This window comes from Zingiber officinale, chromosome 3B (genome assembly GCF_018446385.1).
Source record: "Zingiber officinale cultivar Zhangliang chromosome 3B, Zo_v1.1, whole genome shotgun sequence".
NCBI classification, from domain to species: Eukaryota; Viridiplantae; Streptophyta; class Magnoliopsida; order Zingiberales; family Zingiberaceae; genus Zingiber; species Zingiber officinale.
The window spans coordinates 26,358,379-26,372,596 of NC_055991.1; the positions used below are offsets into that span (position 1 = coordinate 26,358,379).

Below are 14,218 nucleotides of genomic sequence, written 5' to 3' on the forward strand. Positions count from 1 at the left end.
AGCGTACTCATCCGCAGTCTTCGTCCCTCGGTCGTCGACCTTCTCGCTAGCTGCGTCTCTTGCTCCCCGAGCAATCTTCCGCTTCGGCTTTCGTCCCTCGGAACCACCGCGCGCTTCCTTCTCGTCCGCCGGTGTACTCTTCCGCAGCACCTCGTCCCTCAGACTGCCGTCCTTCACGCTAGCTGCGTCTTCTGCTCGAGTACCTGTGTTCCTAAGCTCCTGCACACTTAGACACAAGGTTAAAACACACAGGACCTAACTTAACTTGTTGATCACACCAAAATAACCTTGGGGTTCCAACAATCTCCCCCTTTTTGGTGTGATCAACCCAAGTTAAGCTAGGATAAAAATAGACATAAAATAAAATTAAGTAAATTAACTTAATTTGTAATTTAAGTAAAAAAAATAGAAAAAAAAATCTATCTACCTACCTCCCCCTAGACTTATACTTTCCCTTCTCCCCCTTTGATCACAAAAAAATGGGGTTCCAATAAAAACAATCTAAGGGTTAAAGACTTAGAAAAAAATATTTCTAAAAAAAAATTTCTAAGTTTTTAAGAAATTTAGAAAATTTTTCTAAGTAATTTAAGTTGAGATTTCTAGTTTCACGAAAAAAGTTCTTAACTTAAAAAAATGATTTTTGAGAATATTTCTAAGTATAAAAAAGTTTTTGAAAAAAATCCTAACTTACATTTTTAAGTATTTTTTTTTTAAATGACTTAGTCAAAAAAAAAAATTTCTAAGTAAGTCAATTTCTAATCTGAAATAAAATGTTTTGAATAACCTTTTTCAAGCACTAATTAATTCTTGTATTAATGCTTCATTAGTAAGTTAATTAAACATTTATTTCAATATTTTGGCTTCCAGGTCGTGGCGAGGCACTAGGCCTTCTTGGTTATTGGAGCAACAACCACTTCCTTAGACAAAGTCTCATAAAGAAATTCTTTGTTTAATTTTCTCACTTAAAGCGCTAATTTTAATTTTAAAATCAATTTAAGCATGATTTAGGAACCCAATATAGATTCCAACCTACTGGATTAACTAAAAAGTTTTTAGGGACATATTTTCTTGAAATGTTCCTAATTTGTCCCGGGTGATATTTAAAGTACCAATTTAAATTATTAAATTTTCTAAAATTGGTTTTAGATGAACATGCATAGTTTTTTAAGTTATCTATTTGAATTTTCAAATTTTGATTTTCTAATTCCAATTTTTCATTTTTCAATTTTAATTTATCTAATTCTTCTAAGAGACAAGACTTAGCTAGAATTACTTTTAAATTTTTATTTTCACTTTCTAATTTGCAACAGTCTTTTGTTAAAAGTTTAACGAACTTAAACATTTTATCGGGAGGAAGAGATCGTACCTGACTTACCTTGTCGATCACATTGTCCGTTTCTCCCCCTGAGCTGCTGCTTTCTTCCGACGTGTCTCCCCCTTCATCGATGCTCTCGATGCTCATTTCGGAAGAGCTTGAATCGCAGTCGTCGTCTTGATGGCTCGCCATCAGTGCGAGTCCGAAGAATGCTTCGACTTCTGATTTGGACGACGTATCGTCCCACGTCGCCTTCAGGGCCTTTCGTTTCTGGATAGGCTTCTTACCCTTCTCCTTGTCTTTGTTCTTCAGCTTGGGGCAGTTGTCCTTGACGTGCCCTTCTTCGTCGCAGTGGTAGCAGCGGATCGTCCTTTTCTTCTTTCCCTGCGGATGGTTAGTAGATCTAGATTTACAAAGTTTCTTAAATCTTCTTACCATCATTACCATTTCCTTGTCGTCGAGGGAGGATTCTGACTCAGGTTCGTCTCTCGAAGCTTTGAAAGCGACATTGTTCTTGGGCTCCTTCATTCCTGCACATCTTGACTCATGGACTTCAAATGTTGAAAAAAAATTCTTCTAATGAAAATTTTTCTAAGTCCTTAGAAATGTAAAAAGCATCTACTAGTGATGCCCATTTTGAATTTCTCGGAAATGAATTTAATGCGTACCTGAGCGAATCTCGGTTACTTACCTTTTCTCCGAGATTCGTGAGTCCGGTGATGATTTCTTTTATTCTGGAGTGCAGATGTGCGACTGTCTCGTCTTCCCCAAGTCGTAGGCTGGTGAGCTGATTGCGAAGCAGATCTCGTCTAGCGAGCTTGGCTTCGGATGTCCCTTCGTGCAGCTCAAGGAACTTCTTCCAAAGTTCCTTTGCGGAGTTGTATTTACCGATCTTGTTGACTTCTTGAGGCGGAAGAACGCTTAGCAGATGGTACTCTGCTTTGCCGTTCGCCACGAAGTCGGCCTGCTCCTTTTTTGTCCATTTATCTATTTCCTTGTCCTCTGGAGCTTCAAAGCCAAATTTCATTGTTAAAAATAATTCAATATCTGTTGTAAGAAATACCTGCATCAGTTTTTTCCAGGTAGCGAAGTCCCCTTCATATTTCGGCGGGTGGATGCTTGGTCTGGCCATCGTGTTGCTTCGTTCGGCGGTTAGTCCTCCTGAAGCGCCTCGGCTCTGATACCACTTGTAGGACCGTTGGGCCGGCTAGAAGGGGGGGGTTGAATAGCCCTGTACAATAAAAAACAAAACAACCCTTCTCAAACTCTTAAACTAACACTTGCATAAAATTAACTTAAACAAGAAAAAGAAAGAAAAGGAAGAGGCACCGGATTTGACTTGGTTACAACCGGGGTGGTTGTTAATCCAAGAAAGATGGTCGCACTATCAATCTCCTTCAGGAGGAGAAGCCTATTACAACGTTGAAGATTAGAAAAAAGATGCTAACTACAGAGAACGTACAAGTGTTTTACAGAAATGCTTGAGTTCTGAATTGATTGACATCTTCTGGACCAAGGCTATATTTATAGCCTTGGTCGGGGCGCCTGGAAGGGTTCCGGGCGCCCTGGGGGGATAAAACTTTATCCCCCAAAGTCCAGAACGCGAAAGACGCGTTCTGGTCAAACTTCACGTTCCGGGCGCCCCGGAGCAAAAAGTCAACTCTGGTTGACTTTTGCGTCCGGGACCTCGTCTCCGTTTTAGTCCCGCCTCGGTCCGGGTCTTCCGCTCCGGATCCGTTTACTTGGGTGATCTCTGCCATCCGGAAAAGGGCTCACCCGAACCCAACTTCCGGTCTTCTCAAGCGGGCTTCCCTCCGGCTTCTCGTCCCTCGGAATTACCGCGTGTTTCCTTCTCGTCCGCCAGCGTACTCATCCGCAGTCTTCGTCCCTCGGTCGTCGACCTTCTCGCTAGCTGCGTCTCTTGCTCCCCGAGCAATCTTCCGCTCCGGCTTTCGTCCCTCGGAACCACCGCGCGCTTCCTTCTCGTCCGCCGGTGTACTCTTCCGCAGCACCTCGTCCCTCGGACTGCCGTCCTTCACGCTAGCTGCGTCTTCCGCTCGAGTACCTGTGTTCCTAAGCTCCTGCACACTTAGACACAAGGTTAAAACACACAGGACCTAACTTAATTTGTTGATCACACCAAAACAACCTTGGGGTTCCAACAGCAAGTACGCAATGTGACGCTGCACAATATTATATACTCATAGTCATAGCCATTGTTCATCGCCTTTAACTGGATCACTGACTTGAACGTCGGAGTACTTGAGTCAGGGACCCCCTCCTTGGCCCAGTTGCTAATAGTCCTTTGGACACACAAGACCGTTCGGAGTCATCTTTTCTATCTTGTAATCTTCACACAGTCAACACTAGAGATACTTACCCAACACACCATCTCCACTGCTTTCAGATAGGATCACTTTGTATTCCTCCTTTCCCTTAAAAAAATAATGTTAATTTTTAGTCATTCATAAATGATGAATCAATATATCATAATTAGGTTTCTTATTCTCATCAAAATTTAGTATGATCCTAAATTTCTTTTATCTCTGATTATTCAATAGTTAGTTATAAATTGACTTCATAATTTATCTTTTCTGTAAGAGGTGAGATGATACCTCCCTACAATGTATAACAATTGTTTGACTGTTCTCTATAACAATTTTTTGTAATGGGGCATTTGAAAAATAAATATTCCTTACATATTTGTTTTGATACTTAAAATTAAAGTTAATTTTGACTAATTAAGCAAATTATATTTTTTATGATAACATATTGAATCACATAATTAACTGTTCTTAATACCCAAACTCCATGAGCATGCCTCAAAATACTTCAAATTAAACTCATTTCACTCATTGTAACTTTCTAAGTAAAAATCTTACAATGAGTGAATTGGTTAAAACTCAATGCGCTTGAGTATACTTTCTTTTATAGTTTGGTCATTATACTAATAACTAATAGTCATTCATGATCTACCTCCTTCATATTAATTTAGTGATGAATTAACGAGAATGCTGGAGACAAATAAATCACCTTTTTACCACGGTGCAATGAGTGAAATGAAATATTAAACTCATTTGACTCATTAAACTCATTTCACTTATGAGTTAAACACATGGAATAAGATATTAAAATTGAGATATCAAATTTGTTATGGTTCAAGACTGTCGGCGAAAAATGGATGAAGTAAATAAAGTTTAGGAATTGAGTGGGAATTAGACATATAATAGTCGACTCATAAATAAAAAAGCAATTGATTGCTAGTGAAGATGTATAATAGAAATAAACTATATATTCTAGTAAATGAAGTATTTGAATTGGCTAACTGTTTTTTACTTTTTTTAGCTTGAAATTATTTCATCTATTCTTTTTAATTGTTCATATGAGTGAATGAAGTATTTGAATAGTTATTTTAAATATAAAAAAATAAATGGAATGGTTTAGCATATATATTTACAGTGAGATCGATCCTAGTACTCACCAAAATATACTCACATTAATCAACTAAAAATAATAATAAATACGATTTCATGGGTCAGACGACCAGAGCAAATTAAAAACAACTAAATGATTCGCAATTAAATTATCGAAAGGAGCGTGCGGTTTTTTTAATTTAATTTTAACAAAAAAAGGAGAAGAAATTTAAAATACTGATACTTCTGTTCCTTTTTACAAAATACAGAAAAGTTTATCACGTAATAACCGAAAATAATAGGGGTCTAGAGGGAAAAGTTCAGGGTGATTCGGGGTTTCTTGTGCTGCGGCGGGTGCGGCGGCGCGACCAGGGAATGGCAGCGGGGGCAGCGCGGGTCCCCCTTAGAGATCAGAACGTACGAGAGGCAGCTGGGGCATCCGGTGGCGACGAGGCTCCCGCCGGCCCCGGCTGAGTCGCCTCCGTCCGCCCACTCCTCCTCCCCTCCCTCGCGCCGCCGCTTGATCGACGCCGTCGTGATCGACGAGGACGAGGACGGCGAGGGAGATCCTCCGCCGTCGCCGCCTCCGCCTCCGCCGTCCCTCCTCCGCTCCTCCTCCCGCCCGCCGAGCGTCTCCCGCTCCGCCACCCGCTCCAGCGCCCACTTCACCTTCTCGATGGTACACACGCTCTGGCACCCGCGCACCGTCGTCCCCGCCGCGTCACCATGCCCTCCCGTGGTCCCCAGATTGAGGTCCTGCAGAAACAACCGCCCACAAATAAGAACCCTAAACCACACCCCAAAACCCGAAATTGGCGCAAGAATCAGCATACCAGCGGATAGAGATCTGCGAAAGGAGCAATCTTGAGAGCAGCAGAATCCACATCTTTCGACGAGGCTTCAGCGCCGAGTAGATCGAGCGTGACGAGGTCCCTCTTGCCTGCGCTCGACGCAACCGCGATCTCCATCCGATTTCAAATGATCAATCGATAACGACGACGACGAAGAAGAAGAAGAAGAGCAGCAATGAAACGAAGGCTAGGAAGGAGAAGAAGAAGAAGAAATAGGAGGAGGAGGAGGAAGAAGAGAGAGTGAGTTTAATTAATTGAGTGGGAATGAGGAATAGCAATAATGAAAGATTGGGAACGATTTGAGATTTGGGAACAATCAATTAAACACTAAAATATTATATATATATATATAATTTAAAATTAATTAATTAATTAAAAATAATTTAAAATAATGGAAGGGGAGGTAACGTAGTAAAAGGGAAATGGAAAAGTAAACCACATTAATTAAATGCCTCATTTAATTCCACCGCTTTTTCCTCCTAATTCAAGGTTTGCCCATTGGTAAAATGATAATATTCGTTAGTGTAAAAAAATCAGATTATTGAATCAAGTTGACAATGACAAAAGATTATTACGATTTTAATAAATCTAACTAAGTAGCTAAGAAAGTCTTATGCTAAATTTAGGTAAGGTAAAAATCCTAATGAATATTAAGCAGCTGAAAAGTTTTGTTACAGGTCAAGGACATCAGGTGGAAAATCCTATTGGTCGAGGATAGTAGATGAAAGTTCTAGAAGTTGTGGACACCAGATGAAAATTGGATGAGTCGGGAATCAGACGTCTAGTGAAAAGTCTTGAAGTCTCGGATGCTTAGAAAAAGTTCAAACGGTCTAGAGAACCGGTTTGACATCAGCTAAAGTCTCTTGAGAGAAAGTAGATGAGAACACGCTTCCCATTGAGGGAACAATAGACGTCGGTTTGACCTAGGGTTGCACGCAAAATCCAAAGTCAGAATTAGACAGTCCTGAGACCGTTTAAATTATTATATTATGTATGTTTTTTCTATCTCTCTGGTGCAGGAAATCGAAATTGGAAGTTAACAAGAAAAGGGGTCTCCAAGTACTTGGGAAGGGTCCAAGAGCTCGGGAAGGGTCCAGACACCCGGAGGTTCGGGCACCTAGACTGGGTTCAGGTGTTTGGATTGACTCAAACCTAGAGAGGTGCCCAACTGAGGTGGTAGATTGTCAGCACATGTCAAAGTTCAGGCGTCCAGACGGGTCCAGACGCTCGGAAAGGGATAAACTTTGGCAAATAGAGTTTCGTTGAGGTCATGCCACTTTAGCTTGATGGGGGCGTCCGAGATTGGTCCAGGTGCTTGGACAAGGTTATAAATGGAGGGTTCAACCGATATCTCAAAAACAACAACTCCAACGATTTAATCTTTTGCGCACTACTCCAAAGATGACTCGATAGCGTTGTAACATTGCTCCGACGATCGAAAGCATGAATCTCCAAATCTTTACTTGTTAGTATAATTTCATTTATAGCACTTAAACTATTATCACTTTGTACTTATACTTATTCAGAATTATTAATGGATTGCCCAATGAAAACAATCGATGATCATGAATCTTAATTAGAGTAGGAGTTGCTATATCATCCGAATCAAGTAAAAATAATGTATTAACTTTATCTTTGTTGATTCTTCTTTTAAATTCTTTCTTTCTACTGTATATATTATTTACTTATAAAAAATATAAAAAAATCATGAGCGTTATTTATTCTCCTAGGATTTTCGATCCTACCAAGGTTATTCCCATGGGGTAAGAAAGAAATTTTTGAAGTTTTTTTTAAAAATTATTTTAAAATAAATTTGAATTAAATTCCATGCGAAGATTAGTTTTTTTTTAAAGATAAATTAGATGAAAGTAATATAGAAAATAAAAAGATAATTGACTCTCCTTTGGTTGGAAGCAACAATCAAGGGGCAATAAATGGGCAGATCGCGCGCACCAATTTTTGAGTTTTCTTATGCGGTGCATCCCACTTAGTTTTATTTTTAAATATGATAGTTTCATTATTTCACTCAAAATCTAAGAAATTTGATTTTATAACCAAAAGGACGTGATTATTAAATAAAATATTTTATAAACAAACAGTTATACAAGTCAACTAAAACACACACATAAAGACTTTGAAGCAAATCTCCAATATATTTCTAAGTCAAAACCATACCTTTAACTTTATTTTCTTTAAAATAAAAAACTTTCGACTCTTATGAAAATGATCGTGATGCATGAATCTTGAGGGTAAATTTAAAAAATTATGGGTGGGATATGTACAAACAGCCCAATAAATGAGTGGGGCTGCATCATTCAATGGATTATTCAATGCTTGTGATCATCAGTGACATCAGGTTTTTCTTTCAAAAAAAAAAAATTATTTCAGATTTTTTCTGATGAATTATTCAATGGATTATTCAATGCTTGTTTGTTGGTTAGAGTATCGCATTAATTGGTAATGCACTAATGGTTTTTTTAATTAATTAAGACACATTTTCCTTTCACTTTCTTGTGTAATTAATAGTCATTAATGAGCAATGCCAGCTCTAGGCTCCAAGTTATTTAGCTAATATAACTAATTTATTATTAAAATCATTATGATTATATATGTACTACGTTTGGTTGGGCGTAATGTAATTGAGTTTGTAATGTAATTAAATTTGTAATGTAATGTAATATAATCTTGATTACATTACTACGTTTGGTAATGAAATGTATGTAATCTTTGATTACAAAGATGATTACATTCTTTTGTTTGGTGTCCATTATTTTTATAAGGAATGTAATTCGTATTATTATAAAATGACAAAAATATCCTATGACTTCTACCGGCGGGCGCTACATCTTTGTCGGAGCTTGCGGTGGTCGGTGCCGCCAGTCGTTGGCCGCCGCCGGTCGCCGGCTGCCGCTGGTCGCTGGCCATCGTCGGTCACCGGCCGCCGCCGGTCGCCGACCATCGCCGGGGGGCGATGGTGGGTGGTGGAAGTGGCGGCGGGCGAAGATGGGCGGCGACAGACTAAGGGTATATTTGACATTCAAATTTTTGTTAAAAGTTGACCTCGTAATGTAATCGGATTACAATGTGTTTGCTTTGTAATCCAGATTACAAAACTTCATTACATTTTGTAATCCAGATTACATTACATTACAAGTTAAAAATGAAACCAAACAAAATAATCAGCCTTATAATGTAATCTGGATTACATTACAAGGCAGATTACACCCTACCAAACGCAGCCTTATATCTTCATTAGGACACATGCAATGGAAATTATAAATCCAACTACCTATGGGTGACCGGTACGATGATATAATTTCTTTTACCAATTACACTAAAAAAAACATAAATTTGTGGATAAAAGTCTGGAATGAAAATAATTCATTCCAAAATTGAGATAAATTTATCAACGAAAATAAATTTTGACCCAAATGATCAACAAAATTTACAACAAAAGAATTTCGTTACAGGTTTGCAACAGGAAAAAATTTCGTTGCTAAATTCGACCTCAAATCTGGAACAAATCCAGAATTCGTCCCAAATTTAGAGACAAATCCTGGATTCATCCCAGATTTTGGAACAAATCGAGGATTCGTCCCAAAATCTGGGACGAATCCAATATTCGTCCCAGAATTGAAATTATTTTTTTTAAAAAAGAAAAAAACACGGAAGACTTATATCTTGACCTAGAGACATCGGAATTTAATGAAACAAGTTTCTATGCGTTCGTATTATTGTCCTAATCATAAATATGCCATCATCCATAATTTTGAATTAATATTTTTAGTAATTCAAAATTTTAACAAAAATTACGTCAAAATGGGATTAAAAAATTCCAAAGATCAATATATTTGGTCAAAAATATTTTTATGGATATATTTATGATTAGGACAACGATACAAACGCATAGAAACTTATTTCATCAAATTCCGATGTCTCTAGGTCCATATTTAAGTCGTCCCATTTTTTTCCATTTTTTAAAATAATTTAAACACCAAAGGCTTATATCTTGACCTAGAGACATCGAAATTTCATGAAACAAGTTTCTATATGTTCTTATCGTTGTCCTGATCGTAAATATACCATCATCCATAATTTTGAATTATTATTTTGAGTGATTCAAATTTTTAACACCAAAAATAGGTCAAATTGGGATTAAAAAATTCCGCCAATCAATATATTTGGTCAAAAAAAAATTTCTGGATATATTTACGATCAGGACAACGATACGAACGCACAGAGACTTGTTTCACAAAATTCTGAAGTCTCTAGATAGATATTTTTTAAAACATATATAGGTTGCTACTAACTTAAAAGGTGTTCATGAAACAAGTGACCAAAACCTTAAATAAGTAACTAAATAGGTTTCTACAGCGAATGGTTGTAAATAAGTGACCGAAACGTTAAATATTGACTTAGAGACATCGGAATTTCATGAAACAAGTTTTTATGCGTTCGTATCGTTGTCCTGATCGTAAATATACCATCATCCATAATTTTGAATTATTATTTTGAGTGATTCAAATTTTTAACACCAAAAATAGGTCAAATTGGATTAAAAAAATTCCAAAAATCAATATATTTGGTCAAAAATATTTTTATGGATATATTTACGATCAGGACAATGATACAAACGCCTAGAAACTTGTTTCATCAAATTTCGATGTCTCTAGGTCCATATTTAAGTCGTCCCATCTTTTCCATTTTTTAAAAATAATTTATATTTTGGGACGAATCTCTAGATCCATCCCAAAGTTTGGAATGAGTCCCTGGATTCGTCCCAAACTTTGGGACGAATCCCTGGATTCGTCCCTATTGAAACCCCAAGGTTGTTTTGGTGTGATCAACAAGTTAAGTTAGGTCCTGTGTGTTTCTAACCTTGTGTCTAAGTGTGTACGAGCTTAGGAACACAGGTAGTCGAGTGGAAGACGCAGCTAGCGAGAAGGACAGCAGTCCGAGGGACGAGATGCTGCGGAAGAGTACACCGGCGGACGAGAAGGAAGCGTGTGGTGGTTCCAAGGGACGAAAGCCGGAGCGGAAGATTGCTCGGGGAGCAAGAGACACAGCTAACGAGAAGGATGACACGTGGTGCGTCTGAGGGACGAAGACTGCGGATGAGTATGCTGGTGGACGAGAAGGAAACACGCGGCGATTCCAAGGGACGAGAAGCCGGAGGGAAGCCCGCTCGAGAAGACCGAAAGTTTGGTTCGGGTGAGCCCTTTTTCGGATGGCAGAGATCACCCAAGCGAACGGATCCGGAGTAGAAGACCCGGACCGAGGCGAACTTCACCGGAGCAGTGGTCCTCGGATAAACAAGTCAACATCGGTTGACTTTAGGCTCCGGGGCGCCCGGAGCAGTCTGGGGCGCCCGGAGCAGCCCGGGGCGCCCGGAGCAGCCCGGGGCGCCCGGACATGGAATTTGACCAGATCGGGTCAAAACTCGATCTGAACATTGGGGATAAAGTTTAATCCCCCTAGGGTGCCCGGAACCCCTTCGGGGTGCCCCGACCAAGGCTATAAATATAGCCTTGGTCCAGAAGCTTTTCAACGAACTCCAAGTAATCATTTCCAACGCTTGCATGCTTTAGAGTTGTAGTTAAGCTTCTGTGTCTGCGCTTCAACGTTGTAAGAGGTTTCTCCGCCTGAAGGAGTTTTTAGTGCTTAATCTTCCTTGGATTAACAACCACATCGGTTGTAACCAAGTAAAAACCTTCTGCCTCTTCCTTTATGTTTTTGATTTACCGCTTTGCTTTTATTATACAAGTGTTAGCTTAAAGAGTTCGAGAAAGGGTTGTCTTATTTTTGCAGGCTATCCAACCCCCCTTCCAGCCGGCCGCAACGGTCCTACAAGTGGTATCAGAGCCGAGACGCCTCAGAAGGACTAACCGCCGTCTGAAGCACCAAAATGATGGCCGGAGCTAGCGAATATCCACCAGCATTCGAGAGGGAGTTTTCTTCATGGAAGAAACAAATGGAGGAGGTATATCTTAATTCTGATTTTGGTATTTCTTTAATATTGAAATGTGGCTATGAAGAACCAAAGACAACGAATGGAGAAGAACTCGATCTACACCTCTGGAACAAGAAGCAATGTGACGAATCGATGGCAAACCGACGGGCAGAATTTCATTTTCTAACCGTAATACCAAATGAAGATCTAGACAAAATCGGTGAATACAAAAGCGCAAAAGAACTTTGGAAAAAATTCTTAAAGCTCTACGAAGAACCTTTGGAAGCCGACGACTCAATACACACCGAGCCACCGACAGAACCAACAGCTGAATTACATCTCGAGAACACAGAAAACCCTTCTTCACTAAACATCGATGAAGGGGGAGAATCTTCGGAAGAAAACAATTCAACAGGGGGGGAACCAACGGCCGACGAGGAAAGTAAGGTATGACCTCTACCCTCTGAACAATTGGTTCAATTAATCAAAAAATCACCGAAAGATTTTTGCGAATTAAAAATTGAATCATCAAAAGAATTTTTCGGATTAGAAAATCAACTGTCGAACACCTCTTGCAAATTAGAAATATTATCGAAAGAGTTTCTCGAATTGTAAAAAGTTTTGACGAAAGATTTTTACAAATTACAAAATATTTTGACAAAAGAATTTTGTGTATTGCAAAACTTTTTTTTGAAAGAATTATGCAAACTAGAAATATTGTCGAAAACTCTCTTCGAATATTTTGTCGAATTACAAATTACTTTCTCGAAAGAGTTTTGCGAATTAAAAACTAAAAAATCATTAAGTAATAATGAGTTGAAAGAATTTCGAACAATAGCTTGTCGATTAAAGATTCTCGACAAACTAATAATAGAAATTAACATGATATAATTTTTTGCATGTTTAATACTGTCTGCTTTATATCTGAAAAATTGTGATCTAAAAAATAATGAAAGATTGAAATGGAAATTTAGATATCTGGAAGTACCTTGAGAATGAATTTTGTTTAATTAAAAAAATATAATAATAAGTCAAAAGTTGTTTAAGTTAGAAATTTCTGCTTTAAATTTCTTAAATCTTCAAAAGTAATTCTTTAGAAATTTCTCAAATTTTTGTGAAAAATTACTTAACATTTTTTTCTGATATTTTTTCTATGAAAATTATTGCAAAATTTTCAAAGTTCTTAATTTTTTTTTTTAACCCTTAGATTTTTTCTTGAAAAACTCCATTTTTTTGTGTGATCAAAGGGGGAGAGAAAAATTATAAGTCTAGGGGGAGGTAGAAAATTAAAAATTAAAAATTGAATTTTTGAATTTAATTTTTTCTATCTTGTTGCATGTTATTGCAATATAAACTATTTTGTTTTATGTCTATTTTTACCCTAGCTTAACTTGGGTTGCTCACACCAAAAAGGGGGAGATTGTTGGAACCCCAAGGTTGTTTTGGTGTGATCAACAAGTTAAGTTAGATCCTGTGTGTTTCTAACCTTGTGTCTAAGTGTGCAGGAGCTTAGGAACACAGGTCGTTGAGCGGAAGACACAGCTAGCGAGAAGGACGGCAGTCCAAGGGACGAGGTGCTACGGAAGAGTACATCGACGGATGAGAAGGAAGCGTGTGGTGGTTCCGAGGGACGAAAGCCAGAGCGGAAGATTGCTCGGGGAGCAAGAGACGTAGCTAGCGAGAAGGACGACACGCGGTGTGTCCGAGGGACGAAGACTACAGATGAGTACGTCGATGGACGAGAAGGAAACACGCGGCGATTGGAAGCCCGCTCGAGAAGACCGGAAGTTCGGTTCGAGTGAGCCCTTTTCTGGATAGCAGAGATCACCCAAGCGAACGGATCCGGAGTAGAAGACCTGGACCGAGACGAACTGAACCGGAGCAGTGGTCCCTGGATGAAAAAGTCAACATTGGTTGACTTTAGGCTCCGGAGCGCTCGGAGCAGTCCGGGGCGCCGAACCTGGAATTTGACCAGATCGAGTCAAAACTCGATCTGAACGTTGGGGATAAAGTTTTATCTCCCAGGGCGCCCGGAACCCCTTCAGGGCACCCCGACAAAGGCTATAAATATAGCCTTGGTCCAGAAGCTTTTCAACGAACTCCAAGTAATAATTTCCAACGCTTGTATGCTTTAGAGTTGTAGTTAAGCTTCTGTGTCTGCGCTTCAACGTTGTAAGAGGCTTCTCCGCCTGAAGGAGTTTTTAGTGCTTAATCTTCCTTGGATTAACAACCACATCGGTTGTAACCAAGTAAAAACCTTCTGCCTCTTCCTTTATGTTTTTGATTTACCGCTTTGCTTTTATTATACAAGTGTTAGCTTAAAGAGTTCGAGAAAGGGTTGTCTTATTTTTGCAGGCTATCCAACCCCCCTTCCAGCCGGCCGCAACGGTCCTACAGTCCCAAGTTTGGATTCGTCCCAAAACAGAAAATAATTTAAAAAAAAATCAAACACCAAAAGCTTATATCTTGATCTAGAGACATTGGAATTTCATGAAACAAGTTTCTATACGTTCGTATGTTGTCCTGATCGTAAATATACCATCATCCATAATTTTGAATTATTATTTTGAGTGATTCAAATTTTTAACACAAAAAATAGGTCAAATTGGGATTAAAAATTCCAAAAATTAATATATTTGGTCAAAAATATTTTTATGGATATATTTACGATCAGGACAACGATACGAAC

General features: G+C 38.8%; 1 protein-coding gene across 1 annotated transcript; it reads right to left on the reverse strand.

Moving 5' to 3' along the window:
- Positions 1-4,947: 4,947 nt before the first annotated feature.
- On the reverse strand, positions 4,948-5,781 carry LOC121968160. The gene is made up of 2 exons (XM_042518641.1): positions 5,562-5,781; positions 4,948-5,484 (listed from the first exon to the last, which is right to left on the reverse strand). The coding sequence occupies exons 1-2, from the start codon at positions 5,694-5,696 to the stop codon at positions 5,035-5,037; spliced, it is 585 nt and encodes a 194-aa protein (XP_042374575.1). The 5' UTR covers positions 5,697-5,781; the 3' UTR covers positions 4,948-5,034.
- Between the last annotated feature and the right edge of the window lie 8,437 nt (positions 5,782-14,218).